This window comes from Asterias rubens, chromosome 4 (genome assembly GCF_902459465.1).
Source record: "Asterias rubens chromosome 4, eAstRub1.3, whole genome shotgun sequence".
Taxonomy (NCBI): Eukaryota; Metazoa; Echinodermata; class Asteroidea; order Forcipulatida; family Asteriidae; genus Asterias; species Asterias rubens.
In genome coordinates, this window is record NC_047065.1 from 18,982,014 (window position 1) to 19,000,306 (window position 18,293).

At 39.9% G+C, this 18,293-nt stretch overlaps 1 protein-coding gene across 1 annotated transcript; it reads left to right on the top strand.

Annotated features, from left to right (window-relative positions):
* Window positions 1–4: 4 nt before the first annotated feature.
* On the top strand, window positions 5–17,646 carry LOC117288776 (NFX1-type zinc finger-containing protein 1-like). Its single transcript, XM_033769614.1, has 4 exons — window positions 5–105; window positions 9,110–9,313; window positions 10,412–15,761; window positions 16,368–17,646. The coding sequence occupies exons 2-3, from the start codon at window positions 9,117–9,119 to the stop codon at window positions 15,744–15,746; spliced, it is 5,532 nt and encodes a 1,843-aa protein (XP_033625505.1). The 5' UTR covers window positions 5–105; window positions 9,110–9,116; the 3' UTR covers window positions 15,747–15,761; window positions 16,368–17,646.
* The last annotated feature ends 647 nt before the right edge of the window (window positions 17,647–18,293 follow it).

Here is an 18,293-nt window from a genome sequence, read left to right on the forward strand (position 1 = left end):
TTTCAGTCGTTCGTGGGGAGTGTCAATGCTGCTTTGGACGGCGCTTCTGCTGTTGTTCTGTTTAAGCGCTGAATATTTGGGCAGTTTAGAAGACGTCAACCCATGGTAATGTATGTAGGCCTACTAGTATACCTTGGTGTTCTTGTTGTAAATAATAGTGGTCTTAAACTAGGCCTAGACTACGATAGAAACAAGTACAGGTTTATACTGTACACAATGGCGGTAAACAGAGTCAAGCTCATGGTTCATGCAGTCTGCCAAGGCCGCCGTCTGCAACATAAATGATTCGTTAGGGACCGTCTACAAAGTTCCCACATTAAACAAACCTTTCGCCTATGTTTGTTGGCTTGCTGTAACAAGTGGTGTTTATCTGTGACTATAATTTTATAAAAGTAGATGCTAGCTTGTTCCTTGCAACCCGTTTCTGCTTAGCAGTAAGCTTGTGCTTGGCTAATATTTCGCCTGATGATACCACCAGCAGAGGAATATACCTCCAGCTGGAATATTAGCTAAGCAGCAATGGTTGCTTAGCTGATATTCCTCCTGGTGAAAACCTATTTCTAAGCAGAAACGGGTTGCAGATTGAAATTGTTTATGGCATGTCTGGTTTATACTGCAACTTTGCATAGCAGTAGATAGGCCCTATAGGGGTGCACAAAATGGTGGCTGTGTTAGAAATGGTACGGTCACAGCAGCAGCAGCCGCTAAGCGGAAGCTTCGATATTTTTTGAACGCAAATCAGTTTCAATTCAATTTAAACTAATATTTGTTTCCAATCACATTGAGCCAAGTATATTCACATAGCAGATATGACGTGTCAGTGTGGTTGAGGTTAGATTGGCGTGTCATGGCGGAGCACTGAGCATTGAGCTCAATCTCTGGTGTTTCTGATCAGCCAGAGTGTGATGGGTTCAAGTCTCGGTCTTGCCACTGTCTTGTGTCAATGATATTTATCAGCATAAAACCTCACTTGGTAACGAGTAATGGGGAGAGGTTGATAGTATAAAACATTAATTAGAAACGACTCCCTCTGAAGTGACATAGTTTTCGAGAAAGATTGTAATTTTCCACCAATTTGATTTCGAGACCTCAAGTTTAGAATTTGAGGTCTCGAAATCAAGCATCTGAAAGCACACAACTTCGTGTGACAAGGGTGTTTTTTTTTTACTTTCATAGTTATCTCGCAACTCCGACGACCAATCGAGCTAAATTTTTCACAGGTTTGTTATTTTATGCATATGTTGAGATACACCAAATGAGAAGACCCCAATAGTGTCAATTATCTTTAAGCCGTCTAGGTCTCATATATATTTTCCAATAGTAGTGAACTGTCTTAAAAAAACAACCTACTAAGCCCTTTTCGCATTGTATCTGTTATCCCCGTGGAAAACAGCCCCGAGGGGGCCCGGGATTATTTTTACCTCACGGTTTAACATACCCTGGCGCGCTTTCACACTGTATCCCATTTCCACGGGGTTCCGGCTGCACGAATAGCCCGGGGTTTTACCGCTTACCGCTACTCCAGAGCAGGGGCGGCTATTCCCCGGGGTCTGTCCATTAGCCGGGGGCAGACCGGGGGTAAAGCGACCATAGTGTGAACAGGCTGACCGTTATTCCATGGGGGGAATATAGTAGTGTGAAAAGGGGCTTTATTGTGGAAGAGTATGGGTCACGTAACCCCGGTGTTTCTGGGCATGACAAGCACCCTTGTGGGATGTTCCCCAATGTTGCAGCTATTAAAGGGACACTATTGTCGTAACCATATTGAGTCTGTTGCCAGACGTTAAGATTTGAACTCTCAGTCAGTTTCATAATGATGGTGCCCTTTAAAACTAGTAAATGGGTAAAGAGTTTATGTTTCCATGTCCCGCATAAAGCAAACTTAATCTCAAAACCAAAGTACCTACTTAAAATCACCTGGAAGTGGTATTTTTTCAAAATAAAGCTTTTGTCACTAATATATGTGTTTTGATGAGTGGAATGTGAATGAACAGTTAACTAAGGTTTTTAAAAATCAGTTCTTATGTTATTTACAAATTTAAGAGTAGACCCCCACCCGAGAGGGCGTTGTTCGTGACGTAAATCGAGGCAGACTTTGCATGTAATGCGTAGAGTAAACACAATTGCGAAGTACATGTACGGACCAAGTCGTGAGTTTGTACGTTTCGAAAAAAAAATAGTTTTTTGTTTTCTTCCGGCAATGCCGACCAGGTGTATTGCTGCTGAATGCAGAAAAACACTTTTTGAAATGTACTTTGCACGTGTGTTTACTATACGCATTGCAGGCAAAGTCTGCCTCGATTGACGTCACAAAAGGGGTAGGCGGAGTCAGCCCCAAACAACTTTATATGTTTTAAACATATAAATCGTGACAAACAATTACTAAAACCATTTTTTTATTGTTCGTAAGCATATATACTCTTATGTTTGAAAGAAAAAGACTTATATTTCCAGGTGACTTTAAGTTCAATTATAAGGCACCGTTGGTAACAGATGATGACGAAAGCGCCCCAAATATATAATGATAATAGATGTACGGGAAAGCGCACAAATTGTGTAATGATATATGATAGATGTTAACGAAAGCGCCCAAATCGACAACTAGTAAAGGGAAATGTCAATTTAAGTTTTGTTATTGTATGTAGGCCTACTCATTTTTCAACAGAGGCCTCAAGTGAAAGGGGAACCATTACATGTCTCTATAACTCCAACGTTTAAATGGTGTTAAATGCCTTTGTATTTTATACCCTCCCACAGTATAAAATGTGTCAAGAGTCAAAATATCCGATGACATAATTCTGAGTAAAATGGGTCCCTTTATTTTTGAATGGGGGTGTGTTTGTTCACAATAAAATAAATAATAATAATAAGACTTGTAATGCGCACATATCCGCCCTGCTGGGTGTTCAAGGCGCAGTAAAACCAAAAACAAAACAAAAACAAAACAAAAACAAAACACAACACAAAGAAAAAAAGACACAACAAAATTGGTCATTGAAAACCTGTGACATAAGATAAGTTTTGAGAAGAGACTTGAATTTTGCAGTACAAAGACAAGATCGAAGATTAAGTGGTAGAGAGTTCCAGATGCGTGGCACGGCTGAAGAAAAAGACCTGTCACCCCATGAGTGTCCAGACTTGGGTTCAATGAGGAGAAGCATAGAACTTGATCGAAGATTCCTTGATGGAGTGTTAACTTGAAGCAGTTCAGAAATATAGTGGGGAGCCTTGCCATTAAGAGCTTTGTGGACAATGAGCATCAGCTTGAAGATGATTCGTTGAGAGATAGGGAGCCAGTGTAGTTGTTTCAAAATGGGGGTGATAGAACAGGATTTTCTAGACAGTGTCACAATGCGGGCAGCAGTATTTTGGAGCCGTTGAAGTCTGGAAATCTGGTTGTTAGGAAGACTGTAGAGAAGAGCATTGCCGTTGTCAAGACGAGAAGTAACAAATGCGTGAATGACCTTTTCAGTGGCGCTTTTGTCCAAGTACTTGCGAATCTTACCTATATTCCTGATGTGATGTGATATGATGATAAACGAACAATGTTGTTGATGTTTGGCTGAAGTGTCATTGATGAATCAAAAATAACCCCTAAGTTCCGAGCTTTCAGCGAGGGAGCTATCACTACTGACTTTCAAAGTGAAAATTTGGTATGAGGCCTAACGTCATAGGATTTCAATTTTAATGGGTCTTACATGCCGAGGAGGACATAGTTTATTTCGACAATCAAAATGTCAAATTCAATGCTCTGATTCGATATCATTGAAATATCCCCGTTAACAAATGTACAGGCCCGTTTTTTTCTCAGGTGATGACTTAGATAGAATTCTTGACTGGTCTAAAACATGGCGTCTATTTCTTAACGTTAACAAATGTAGCATTTTAACCCTGACTCTTAAGAAGAAGCCTGTCAAATTTGATTATACCTTAGGTGATAATATTCTTACTCGTGTTGATGTCCAAAAAGATCTTGGTATTTTTCTTGACAGCAGACTCACTTTCAACTCGCATGTTAATACTATTATCAAAAAAGCCAATCGCATGAGTGGTTTAGTATGGCGTAACTTTCGCTCCTTAAAGAATGAGCATGTTTTACGTACCTTGTTTTGTTCTCTCATCAGACCTAATCTTGAATTTTGTACCATTGTATTTAACTCTATTTCAGCCCATCAAGCACATAGACTAGAGGGAGTTCAGTTACGTTTTCTCAAATTTATTCATAGGACACTAAATAATGGCACTGTTTATAACTTGGATTATCTTGACCTATGTAAAATGTACAGACTTCCACCCCTTAGACAGAGAAGAATATTGAATGACTGTCTATTTCTATACAAATCTTTCCACAATCATTTTAGCAACACTGAGTTCAACCCCTTTGCCTTACATGTTCCTAACCGTAATACTAGACAGTCTATTAAACACATCTTATATGTGCCAAGGAATCGGGTAGATGTGACAAAGCGTGGCTTTTTGTCAAGGATTTCCTCCACATATAATAGTATCCATGGTTCTTGTGATGTGTTCGGAGCCCCTTCTCTTAATTCCTTTCGTGTTCAGGTTTTGAGTGCCATATCCTCTTCCAGTAACTAATGTATACATGTATTTACAGTGTTTTGTTTTATTTTATTTGGTATTGTTTACATCCATTTTTTTTTTTTTTCCCTTGTCTTTTTTATCGTTTATTCTGTTTATAATTTATTTTAAATATATTTTCACAGTCGTTCATGGTGGTCTGTTTCTGTTCCCTATTTTATTTTACTTAATCTTTAATGTATGCTTTAATTTTCTTTCCTAAGATGATTCTATTTTAATTGTTAACTTTGTACATATCAGATTGTTTTTATATAGGCTATATGAATATTTCTTATTGTTTTTTTTTGTATCCTTTCCTGTAATTGGCGGCTCGTCCGCTGTTGGTTTGGTCAATAAATATAAATATAAATATATTGGATAATTTGAATGTTGAAAAATGTTGCCCCAAAAGTAATGGAATATAATGGCAATACGTCACATTTGAACATCTGGAAGACAATTAGGCTTGTAACTTTCCCCTCACTCACAACAGGACTGTATCTATTGGAAAGTAAGTACATCACAAAATTGAAGTTGACTTTTCTATTCTTTTTAACGATGGCGAATGTTCATTTGGGAAACATCCATAATTTGAGGAACAACGATTGTACGGAAACACGCCTTATTTTAAAGTTGGTCTAAAAAGTATGCCTTTAATTTATATAATAGGATTTGAAACTTTGCATGGTTGAAATACGATATGGAAAGGTTTGCGGTAACACCATGTAATGACTATCTCTATAATGAGTGGTTCTGAAAAGAACCGTTTCTCCAGAAGACGATCAGAGCATACTGATGATCGGAACGTCGAGTTAAAACCAACGGTTCTTCTCAGAACCACCCCAACTCATTACAGAGAGTCATTACACGGTGTTACCGCAAACCTTTCCATATTTAATTTATACGTTTAACCTTTTTTATTGCAGTTCAAATTCAATTTTGCGTCCGGCCGTGACTTTAAGCATGTTTAATGAACCAAAATACAAAATATTACATTCAGCCCTACACAGGCGCTTGGTAGGCCAATTTTCAGAGACTTTGTGGACGAATTTAATAACGAAATCAGTTTAATAGTTTATGTCAAAGTAAAACAGGTAATGGTGCCTTTACCATCACCAACACTTACAACAGAAATCGTTTGACATATTTTGTTGCTGGGCATGTTTTATCGTAATAAAAACGTGTTTATAATACCAGATAAGGTATTAGGAGTGAACGACATTCTTTCATACTACTGGCCGGTAAAAATCATGCATCGCAACACCACAGACATAACTTAATTATATTGGTTGTTTTCACTAAAAAAGAATCACATTATTTGACGTTTTTCATTTTTGAAACTAACTGAAAGGTAATAAGATTAATAAAATAAAATAAACATTATTTCCTTTAAAAACGGAGAGTAAAGTCCTGTTTAATCATCTACAGAAACCTCGCCATGTTAACACTATGTGACTAAAGGTCTCATTCGTCTGGGCTCTGTGGGTGTGTGGGTGGGGGGTACATCTTTCAATGCATAATTTAAAACAAATTGAAGTAACTGGTACTGATTTCGAGTTTCTTTTAAATAAAATCTATTACATGTGTTGAGCTTGTCCAATATTGTTTTACAAACACAGATTTGTATCATGCCTTTAAAGTACAACTTTTAAAGTACAATACATTTTTTGTACTTCAGAGATTAGGGCTAAAAAAACCTTTTAGAAACCTAACGAATGAAACAAAAAGACCTCGAAGCGAGTTAACCCACAGCACCCACAGCGATTGCCGTAGTTTTGCCGTGCTTTTGCCGTGGTGCCCTTTGAAAGGGCGAAGTTCAAAGCTGTGTATTTGCTGTGAAAATAATAATAATAATTAACCATTCTTATACACGCATAACACATAGAAATCAAACATGTCCCTAAGTGCTCTTGAGAAAAACACAACAGAATACAACGACAAGATGTACTGGGTAACAAATAAAATGGATGAATTAAATGTTAAATAAGTGCGTCTTTAAAGCAATCTTAAACTTAATAATGGAGTCAATGTTTTGTATATGTTCTGGGAGACTGTTCCATAAGGTTGATTTGGTCATCACTGGTGGAATAACAAACAATTTTTCTTTTTAGAACGAAGATTTCTAGAAGGTGTGTACAATGTTAACAGCTTTGATATGGAGGCGCAAAATCAATAAAAAAAACATTCATAAGACCGTGGCATGACTGTACGTGTAGTTTTACAACATACAATGCTAAAAACCTGAATTGTTTATTGATTCACAAACGTTTTACTTTAGTTTTGTAAGAAGGGTGATGAAACGATGTTTATGAAACACCTATTTCGTAGTGTTTTACTAATAAAGGGGAATATAGTTTTGTAAAGTTTGTAAAGTTCAACATGAAACTTGTTTTTCGTATTGTAGACATTCAAGTTTTTATTTGCGGTATTTAGATAACAAAAACAAAAGTAATGCTTGCTTCCTATTTTGTGTAATGCATCGTCATGATTATTTTTGGCTTGCTGTTAGTATGACACAATGGAACAATGGGCCTTCAAAGTGTTCTTTGTTTAACTTGAACCACAGAACAGATGTTTCTGGAAAGATACTAACGAGCCCCCACAAATCAGATCCGAAAGATTGCGTAGGTTTGTGTGGGCGTGTACACTCACTCATTCATACCTCTAAAGGTGGGGCAACTTCCAACTCGAAAAACTAATGACAAAAAACAACTTTCTTGGTCTTCAGCATTGAATCTGTTGGTAGTATAAACTGTTTACTTTCACCGAAAAACATTTGTATGTAAAATGACTCACGCATAAATCGTTTGTCAGATATCTGATGGTTGATGTCTGTGTGTGAATGCTGCGGCTGGTGCCCGCTGTCACCTCGCTACACCGGTCCTGGAATCCCAAGATGTTCTTGCGAAAACAAAGTGACAGTTTTGCTCTGTTTTCTCAGCAAGGAGTCACTGTTTTCAGCTTTTGTGACTGGAGTCTTCTGTTGTTGTACATTTTTGAACAATTTGGTCTGTAGACGATGTGACCTGTGACATCACATGTTTACAAAAGAGCCACAGAGCCTGGACTTCCTGCAGGCACGATTTGTATACAGCCTAATGGAAGAAAACATAAAATATTATATTTTATGCAGATTGCATTGTCTAAGCCTTATAAACTTTTGATATGATGAAAGGGGGCCAGCTTTTACTTTTATAATTCTTGAATTTTTGTGGAAACAATGACACAAAATGTCAACTCTCACATAGGACCTATGCAGTATCTTGCCTGCCAGAATTCTCAAAGAATTTACACGGTCACACTTGTTGTTAACAATGTTCACATGGTCTATATATTTTTTGGAAAGACTCTTTCAGTTCCGGTATAACTAAGTTAATAGTTTTCTCTAACAAGGGGACGGGACAATCTTTTGAGACTATCAAAAAGAGTTTTAACTATTTAGTTAATTGTTTTGTTTACACACTAATCATGTCCGCCTTTTTGGGAGTAATAATAATAACCGTATTTATACGCGCCTTTTGCCAAAGGATACAAAGCACCGGGTATTTAACTGCAAGATGGGTGGGACGAAGTTTGAATTATAAGACCTAATCCTTTGTACCATGTAATGGTTTACAAGGTGCTATGGCACTAGTTGCTGCCAATCCAGCCAGGAACACCGGGGCGAACCCCTTCTCTTTTCGATAGAAGTGCACTGGGTTCGTTTACATGCGTTTACACAACACATGGGACCAACGGCTTAACGTCCAATCCGAAGGACGAAGCAATGGTTAAGTGTCTTGCTCAAAGATACACCATGTCACGGCTGGTTCCTAGCAAAAAAAGTTAAAAAAAAAAAAAAAAAAAAAAAAAAAAAAAAAAAAAAAATCGTTCCAAGTGGTGTATGCGATCCCGGTATGCCATTATTGTATTTCACAGTATGCCTTGCTCAATCGCTACCATTGGTGTGTTTTCGCGGTCGTAACCAATAACTTGGTTGAAATTACCCTTTGGTTAAATCACTGGTCAATTCGCCTGACACACAAGGCCTGAAGGCCATTTCGAGGTGTGGGCTACAATTATACTTTCCAGAGGCCGTTGCCACCTACTCCTAAGGCTGAAACAGGGTTACCCCTTTCACAGTCCATACGAATGTTGGCTTGGGTATCATCAATTCGAAGCCTGGCCGGTAGAGCAGAAAGCACTACATCCCCAAATTTATGTAGCAAGTGTTACGACCGCCTAAACGCTTCTCTGGAAGTGTGACTTTGAAATGTTCAAGTATATTAGATAAGTGAAGAATTAGCCCGAGGTTGATCCATTCGGTGTTAGAGACAACGCAAAGTGCGCACTAATAAGACACATACATTCAAAGAGTAGCTCACTCTTTCTTTACAATCTTTTAATAGTAGTAGGCTTAGTTGTTTGTCAGTAATTGTTATCTAATGTTACTTTTTTATATAATTTTGTAGTGTGCGGTTGATCCCTTTTTTTTTTTTTTTTTTTTTTTTTTTTTTTTATAATGTTAAAATAAATTGTGTATAATTTGCAGATCAAACATGGATGGAAATCCGTTCCGTGTGCGAGGGCGAGCCGATCACAACGGCGGTCAAGACAGACGATTCAACGGCCAAGGTAATCGACACGATGCAGATAATCCTGATCGTAACCGCAGACAGGACAATGGGCGTGGTCAAGGAAGAGGACAAGGGCGTGGTCAAGGGCGTGGTCAAGGAAGAGGACAAGGCTATGCGAGGTCAGATTTATGTACACGAAAATCAATTTCGTTCATCATATTAAGATCGGCATAAGAATTCTTGATAACACAAACTTTTGATTGCTGATACCACTGTAGCTTTGATTCAATTACACGTAAATGAATACACATGACTGTTTGTTTCGTTGTGTTAAAGGCACCGGACACTATTTGGTAATTACTCAAAATAGTTGTCAGCATATAACGAGCAATGAAGAGATTCAATGTTCAATAATAAACGTTTATTCCATACTCTTGTTGAAAAAAAATACAATTGTTGATAGTATACAAATATTGACTGCTTCGAGTGCTATGGTTAAAACTATGACTCCTGAGGTGATCCCCGGAGCGTTCTATTTTCCTGAGGCAAAGCCGAGGGGAAATAGAACGCTACGGGGATCACCGAGGAAGTCATAGTGTTAACCATTGCACGAGTAAAAAGCAGTCAATATTTGTTTTATAACTCCCCAAACATTTCTCTAAAAGCTGTACTATTATTATTAAGTACAGACCTGAATGCTACAATCCACGGACGACGCGAATACAGATTGCAAAAACTTTTACTATACTTTGCTGCATGTAGTGTCGTGCAATCCAAAATGGTAACAGACTATTAATTTATCATCCTCGTACACGCAACGGACGTCTGGGTACTGCACGCCGTGTGCTAGTCTTCGGACTAGCGCACGGTAAACCGACGCACTATCACACGGCCGTCGTCTAGCAAAACTAAGACATGTCATGTGATGCGCTCTAAACCAATGAGCAGGCAGAATACTTGTGAGGGGTGTTATAATATACATTATTGTGATAAACGACTGCCTCTGAAGTGACATGGTTTTCCGAGGAGTTAATTACTCACTCAAATAATAAAAACTTCAGCTGAAGCCTTCTATTCATGCATTTGGAAGCACAAAAGCTAATGCAACACGGGTGTTTTTTCTTTGATTATTTTCGTCAAAATTTTTGGACTATATGACCCCAAATGCTCATGGGTTATGATTTATATTTGGGTACACCTAGTGATGACATTAACTAAATAATCCAGTGTCCAGTGCATTTAAACCGATCTTCCATTTCACTTATTTCACCATACAGAAATGATCATCACAACCAACTTGGTCGCCCAGACGGTCCACCACGACAGCAAACCAATCAGAGAGAACGCCCCTCGAGACCTCCAGGGTTTAAGAAGCTTGAATCTTTGCTGTCAGTCGATCCCGCAGTGGTAGTACAAGAGTTGAATTCATTTGGTAAAGGGTTCGAGAGTTTACTGAACGAACGGGCGATACGTCGTGACATGATGGCTCTACTCATCGAGGTGCTGGGTAAAGTATGCGATTGTACTACCTCACCACAGTCTGTCATTAGGGTCCTGACTATTGTAGTTGACGTTGACTTTCTATCCCGAAACCTCACCAAATACATCTATAGCATGATGACTGAATATGACCCCAGGTTCTTAGCTAAAACATCAGATCAGATCAACTTGATACTGAAGCTGATGAAATCTCTTGTGCAGCGAGTCAAGACTAGCATCAAAGACGTACAGGTTGTGCTGACCGTCATTGAGGCAGTTGCAAAGGGTCTAGGAATGAGAGGGTTCCCTTTGAGCGAAGATGCTGAAGTATTGCTAGTGGAGCTGCAGGCATTGTCAGCGCAGATTCAAGAAGAACTTGCCCTGAAGAACACACGTCAAAGAAGAGGACAAGAAGGCCCACCGCCAAATGACTTCAGGGAGATCCCAATTTTCCCAAGTATTGAGGAAATCAACACCAATGCTGAGCCATACTTGAGACATAATGTGGTGAAAGGACGATACGAGGATCTTAACCATTACCTAGATGTTCAGTTCCGTCTGTTGCGACAGGACTTCCTGGAGCCTTTGAGGCTCGGGATCGCTCAGTATCTACTTCTTCAGGATGAGAATGGAAAGAAGAGCAAGGTGAAAGACATTCGAATTTACCATGACGTGAGGGTTCACTTTCCTATCTGCACCAACGAGGGGATAACTCACCGTGTTAGCTTCGATGTCACCAAGTTTGGGAAGATAAGGTGGCAGGCCACAAAGCGGCTAACCTACGGTGCATTGGTTTGCTTGTCCAATGATGACTTCAAGACGGTAATTGTCTTTGCAACAGTCGCCAACAGGAAACCAGAGCACCTGCAAGAGGGTTTGGTAGACTTAAGATTTCAAGACATGGGGCAGCTTGCAGATATTAAATCCTCAGATAAGTTCATCATGGCCGAGTCCTCTGCTTACTTTGAGGCTTACCGTCATGTCTTGGAGGGTCTTCAAGAAGTAAGAGGCAACAGCCTACCACTGCAACGCTACATCATTGACGTCTCCAGCGATGTGAATCCCCCGCGGTATCTTCACAGAAACAGAGCTGCAACCTATGACCTGTCACCATTGACAGCTGAAAGTCCGGAGGAAGAAGTTGTCTTGGGGCTTCGCAGTCTAAATTTGAGGAGGACAAATCCTCGAGCAAAGGCTGTGCAGGTTCTGAGTGAAGCAAGCTGGCCACGAGCAGATGTTTTGCAGTTCGATGAATCACAGATGGAAGCGGTTCGGGCAGCTCTCACGCAGGAAATAGCCGTCATTCAGGGGCCGCCTGGTACAGGTAAAACATACATCGGCCTGAAGATTGTGCGGGCTCTGTTGCACAACATGTCTGTGTGGAACGAGGAAGAAGATGAGAGTCCAATCCTAGTGGTTTGCTATACAAACCACGCCCTTGATCAATTTCTTGAAGGCATATTAGAGTTCAATCAAAACATCGTCCGGGTCGGAGGAAGGAGTAACAGCGAGGACATGAAGAACAAGAATCTGAACTTCTTAAAGAGAGAGGAGCGCCGGCGCAGGAAAGTCCAGGTAGCAATTCATCGTCGAACAACAGAGGTGCTAAGGGAAATGTACACTCTTCGCCAGCACATGGAGGCATCTCAACATAAAGTAGAGAAAAGTATGAATGGGATAATCAGTGAATTGTACCTGGAACAGTTTATGACGAAAGATCACTACGCAACTCTCATGGTTGACTTGGGTTATCCACTTCAGTCGTCTCGTATATTAGAATGGTTGGGTGTAGGTGGTGGTAACTTTCGTGTTGCAGGGAATGATCAAGGTCTAGCTGCTGCTGCTGCGATGTGGCAAACAGAACCAGATGAAGCGGAGCAACAAGAAGATGATGAGATAGAAGTAGATGAAGAGGCAGACATCTTAGCTGAGCAACGGATTCTTGATGATGACGATGATGACCTCTTCAACTTAGATCAGGACGCCCCGCAAGAAAATCACGTGGTCCTTGATTTAAATGATCTTGACAGGGAAGAAGGTAACGTCATCAATCCAGAACAGTGGCAGTACCAGAGCAAACAAAAGAAGAGGATGAAGAGAATGCTTCAACATAATCTTCGCAAACCTGACAGAATGACAAAAGAACAAGCTGAAAGAATTCATAATGTGTGGACAGTGAGACTTATTGAAGACAGATGGCAGCTTTACCGCTACTGGGTGTCGGAGTACTGCAGCTCGGAGCGCAGAAGGATGGAAGTGATTCAAGGGAAATATGAAAATCTCTCCCAGGAACTAAGGGAGGTTCGAGTAGAGGAGGACCTGGCAATTCTCCGTCGTGCTAATGTTATCGGTATGACAACAACAGGAGCTGCAAAGCACAGGAATGTTCTCCATCGTGTTGGCCCTAAGATTGTGGTTGTTGAGGAGGCAGCTGAAGTCTTGGAATCACATATTATAACGACACTGAGTGCGGAATGTCAGCATCTTATACTCATAGGTGATCACCAGCAACTGAGACCCAACCCAACTGTCTACCGGCTGGCGAAAGACTTCAACCTTGACATTTCACTTTTTGAGAGGATGCTTAAAAATGGTGTCCCCTGTAAGACACTAGTTGAGCAGCACCGAATGCGCCCTGAGATCTCGTCAATAATGAAAAACCACTTCTACTCAAATCTTCTTGACCATGGCGTTGTCAAAAATTATCCCAAGGTTGCAGGAGTCAGATCTGATGTGTTTTTCTTGGACCATGATATTGCCGAGCAGCATGTGGATGACTCGATGAGCAAGTCGAACCTACACGAGGCTGACTTCTTGGCAGCTTTCTGCAAGTACATTATACAGCAGGGGCAGTACCAACCATCGCAGATCACTATCCTAACTACGTATGTTGGTCAACTCTTTAACTTCAGAAAGCTCTTGAAACGTTCTGTGTTTAGTGGTGTGCGGGTCTGTGCAGTCGACAACTTCCAAGGAGAAGAAAATGACATCATCTTGTTATCTTTGGTCCGTAGCAATCAGGAAGGTCAAATTGGTTTTCTGAAGGTATCTAACCGAATGTGCGTGGCGTTGTCCAGAGCCAGACATGGCTTTTATTGTATAGGCAATTTTCAAGCTCTTGCTCATGGGAGTGCACTTTGGAGTGATATCGTTCATGAAGTAACAACTAAAGGAATACTGGGGAAACACTTGGAATTGGTTTGTCATAATCACCCTGAGAAAATGTCCCGGGTACGCATGAAGGAAGACTTTTTGAACGTTGCTGAGGGAGGTTGCAACAAGCCCTGCGAGTACCGACTCAACTGTGGTCACAGTTGCACCATGTTATGCCATCCGACCGATCTCGACCACAAAGAATTCAAGTGTATGAAGTCCTGTAATAAGGTACTGATTTGTGGACATAAATGTGATCAGCTATGCTTCAATAACTGTGGCAAATGCAATACCAAAGTAAACAAGACGTTACCATGCGGGCATCAGAAGAAGATTCCGTGCTATCAGAATCCAGACTCGGCCACTTGCAAAGAACAATGCACCGAAAGACTTGCCTGTGGACACATATGCCAGAAGTTATGCGGCCAAGAGTGTACTGTCCTCTGTGTTAAAACTACCTTTCGCAGCAACTGGCCTTGTAAACACATGGTGGGCGTAAAATGCAGCGATGGTCCGGAGGACTGTCCAGAGCCATGCACAGCTGTGCTGAAATGTTCTCACGTGTGTACGGGCACTTGCGGCTCCTGCACACGAGGTCGGCTGCATAAGCAATGCTCTAAGAGTTGCGGTCGCACTTTAGTCTGCGGGCATGCATGTGATGCCCTGTGCACGAAAAACTGCCCTCCATGCAACAAGAAGTGTCATAATAGGTGTGTCCATAGTATATGCCCAAATCGCTGTGGCGAACCATGCAAGCCTTGTCAGGAGCCATGTGCCTGGCAATGTCGCCACCACGAGTGTCGCAAGAAATGCAGCGAGGTTTGTGACAGGCTACCATGCAACATTCCTTGTAATAAGAGGCTCAAGTGCGGTCACCCTTGTATTGGTCTTTGTGGGGAGCCATGTCCAAAGAAATGTCGTGAATGTGACAGAGAAGAGGTGACAACTGTTGTGTTTGGACCGGAAGACGAACCAGATGCTCGATTTGTTGAGCTTGAAGATTGTAAACACATCGTGGAAGTGGGAAGTCTTGACCATTGGATGAGTTTACAGACTGAGAAAGGTCAGATAAAGTTAAAGGTTTGTCCGCTTTGCAAAACTCCAATTCGGCGCAATCTGCGCTACGGTAGCATCGTAAACGCTGTACTCAATGACATAGAAACCGTCAAGGCTCGTATGTTTGGGGACAGAGTGGCCATTGCAACCAAACGACGGCAGGTAGCTCGCAGTGTTTTTCAACAGAGAAGCTCTATACCAAACGGGGTCGCCGATGACTTTAAAGAGCAGATGGAATCCCAGCTAAGCCTTGGGGAACTGACCTGCATTGAGAACAAGTTAAATATCCTGGTTGCCATAGAAAAGGCAAAGAAAAGAGCAGAGGATACAGATTGCAGGTTCGAAAAGGAGAAAAAGCAAATGAAACAAGACCTCGTGCAATTGCAGTATTGGCTGCTGAAACCTCGCATGTATCTCAGCGATCAAGAGTTAGATGATTGCAGCAACGAAGAACATCGCCTCTCACTGTGTCTTAGTCTGTTCCAAGTTAAAAGCAGGCTCCCACCTTCAGAGTTAAAGAGTGCAACCTTAAAGATTGCCGAAGATTTACTGTTGGGCGGAAGGGCTTTGGAGGAGAACAGCAGGAAGACTGTGCGAACTTTTTTGAACGAGTTGAAGAGAAAACATACTCCTCTGTGCATATCAGACGAAGAGCGAGTGATGATCTTAAAAGCTATGGATCTTACGAAAGGCCACTGGTTCAAGTGTCCCAATGGTCACGTTTACGCGATTGGAGAATGTGGCGGGGCTACTGAGGAATCCACCTGTCCCGATTGCGGTGCAAACATTGGGGGTCTCGGCCATCGACTGGACTCGAGAAATGCACTGGCGTCTGAAATGGACGGGGCTACGCATCCATCGTTTGGAACAGTTGCTAACAACATGAACAATTTCGACCTGCTCAACGTTCCTGATGATATCTAGCTAAGCCAAAATAAGGTAAGTTTTGAGTAGTAATGGAAAACTTTGGGCACCGGACCAAACTAGTTCAATTGGCATACTATATCAAAGGACATGTTTGGTAAACTGTCAAAGACATAATGCATAAAATAACAATGTTTGGAAATAATCTATGAACATTTTGGCTCAATTGGTCATCAAAGTTTTGAGAAAATAATAAATAAAAAAAAACCTTTTGGCCCAATTTGTGTTCTATATCAGATCTTTGAGTAAGGCTTCGGGCCTGAAGTATTTCCCAGATTCGAATATTTTGTTGAGAAATCACCTCTTTCTCAAGGTTCGTTTCTCACATGTTTAAATCAACAGCTCTTCAATGCTCGTTACCAAGTACTCTTTATGCTAAACTTATTTTGAGTGATAACATTACCAAACGTGTCCAGTGTTTTGATATAAAAAACACACCAATGTAGCATTTTAAAACTTCCGAATCTTATAGACCAACCCCCAAGAAGTGCACAAAAGATCATGCTCGAAGTGGATTGTAAGTTTGAAGACAATTTCGACCGATTAATATGATGATTAAGTGCTTCATCAGATACTTCAAGGCTAATTTCTATCTTGTGTTTTATTTCTTTTGCCAAACAGTGCTCCTCATCTTGTTGGAGATCTATGCGAGGGACAAAGACTGATGTTTAGTATTAAAATGAATGTTTTGGAGTGAACTTTTGAGTTAATAAGAATTTATAGTTTAAAACAGACATCACTTCATTCAGTGGTTTTGTAATTGGAGCCATCTGTTATCTCAATCATATTAAAAATGTAGATAGATAGACTATAAAACTAACGTGTGGAAATTTCAATACAAAATAGCGTTGTTTAGATTATGCCGAAAATGTGGAGGACACAATCTGAGAAACGTTTTTGTCAGAAGCGCTTCTCGGAGTTGAATTGATTTTGATAAAAACTTATAAATATTTTGTTTCCATAACGGTAACCTCTTTTTGTTTGTTTCTCAAAACGCTACTGTACTTTGTACCAAGTCAATTTATATTGCCATTACTTTAATGAGTAATTACCAAACGTATACAGAGACTTTTTTTACAAACCTGGTATAAACCTAAATGTTTGAAATGTAGAGGAAGACTGAGCTCCGTAATTGATGGTTTATCGAAGCTTTTGTATTTCCTTCCTCCATGATTGAAGAAATTAATGATTTCATTGGTTACAATTGCATCCAATCAGTTATCAAAATTTGACGGAGCCATGTTTTTTTCATGAAGTACCACGTTTGCAGTAAACAGTTTTAACTTTGTTTCTTTAAAAATAATAATGTTTCAGTATGTTTAAGTTTATACAACGGTCTGATTTTTATTGACAATGTCTGTAAGATAGAGGATTTGTCGAGGTTGAAAGCAATTATATACCTTTTTCTAACCATACTCGGTTTGGAAAAGATGGAACAAAAATCGCCTGTCAATCTCATAATTTTAATATCAAAACGAGCCTCGTGTCAGTCGGCATTTGTGGGACGTATTATAGCATACTCGTAAGTGCATGTTACTCACCCTTTTCCATAAAAACTAAAGGGGAGGTGTATATTTTAGTAATGTGTACAAAATGTTATTATCTTTAATGCTAACCCTGTTTCATGTGAAGATAATGACAATTACATGCAAAGGTCGTGAAACAGAGACTCTTTACGTGTCTGCTGATTGGTGACGCGGTCACAGTTAACAATTTTTAGCAATCATTTTTTCAATTTCAAAGAGCTACGAACGATCTTTTAACTGCCAATCTATCTTAATTGCTAAGCAAATTGTGATGTCACCATCATTATTTATAGCATTGTTGACAACTTATCTTAAGATGAACTCTCTGTGGCTTCCAGACCGAATAATTTTCGTTGATGGAAATTCGAAGCACATTTGATATCCAATTACGAACTTTAGGGGTACAACACAGTCAAATGTAAATTATCATGATAGAAGTAAAAAAAACAAAAAAAAAAAACAAAAAAAAAATTAGTTTTAGTACATAAAGGCCTATATTATTAAAAAAAAAATATATATATATATATATATATATTGCCTCTGAAGAAGGTCCGGATTGGATCGAAAGCTAAGGCCATCTACCCTATTCATTATATATATATATATATATATATATATATCAAATAATAAACCACAAGGGAAACTGACTGGGAACATTTTTAAATGATTTTTTGGATTGAACAAAGAAAAATTGACTAGAGCGGGATTTGAACCAACGACCTCCGGTTTAACGTGCCGGCGCTCTACCAACTGAGCTATCTAGCCCTATGTTGGTGGTATATATATATATATATATTTTTTTTTTTTGGGGGGGAGACACCGGGGTATGAAAAAGACACCCCCAAAAGTGAAAGATATTTCCCGAAATGATTAGGCTATGGTTATTTTAAACGTATACTATTACGAACCTAACACTGTATTGCTTTATATTTCATTTTGTTAGTTTGCATTGTACACTAATTTGTTGTTTAGGAGTAGTTATTGCTTTGTAAACTCTAAAAATGGACTTAAATGTTGAGCC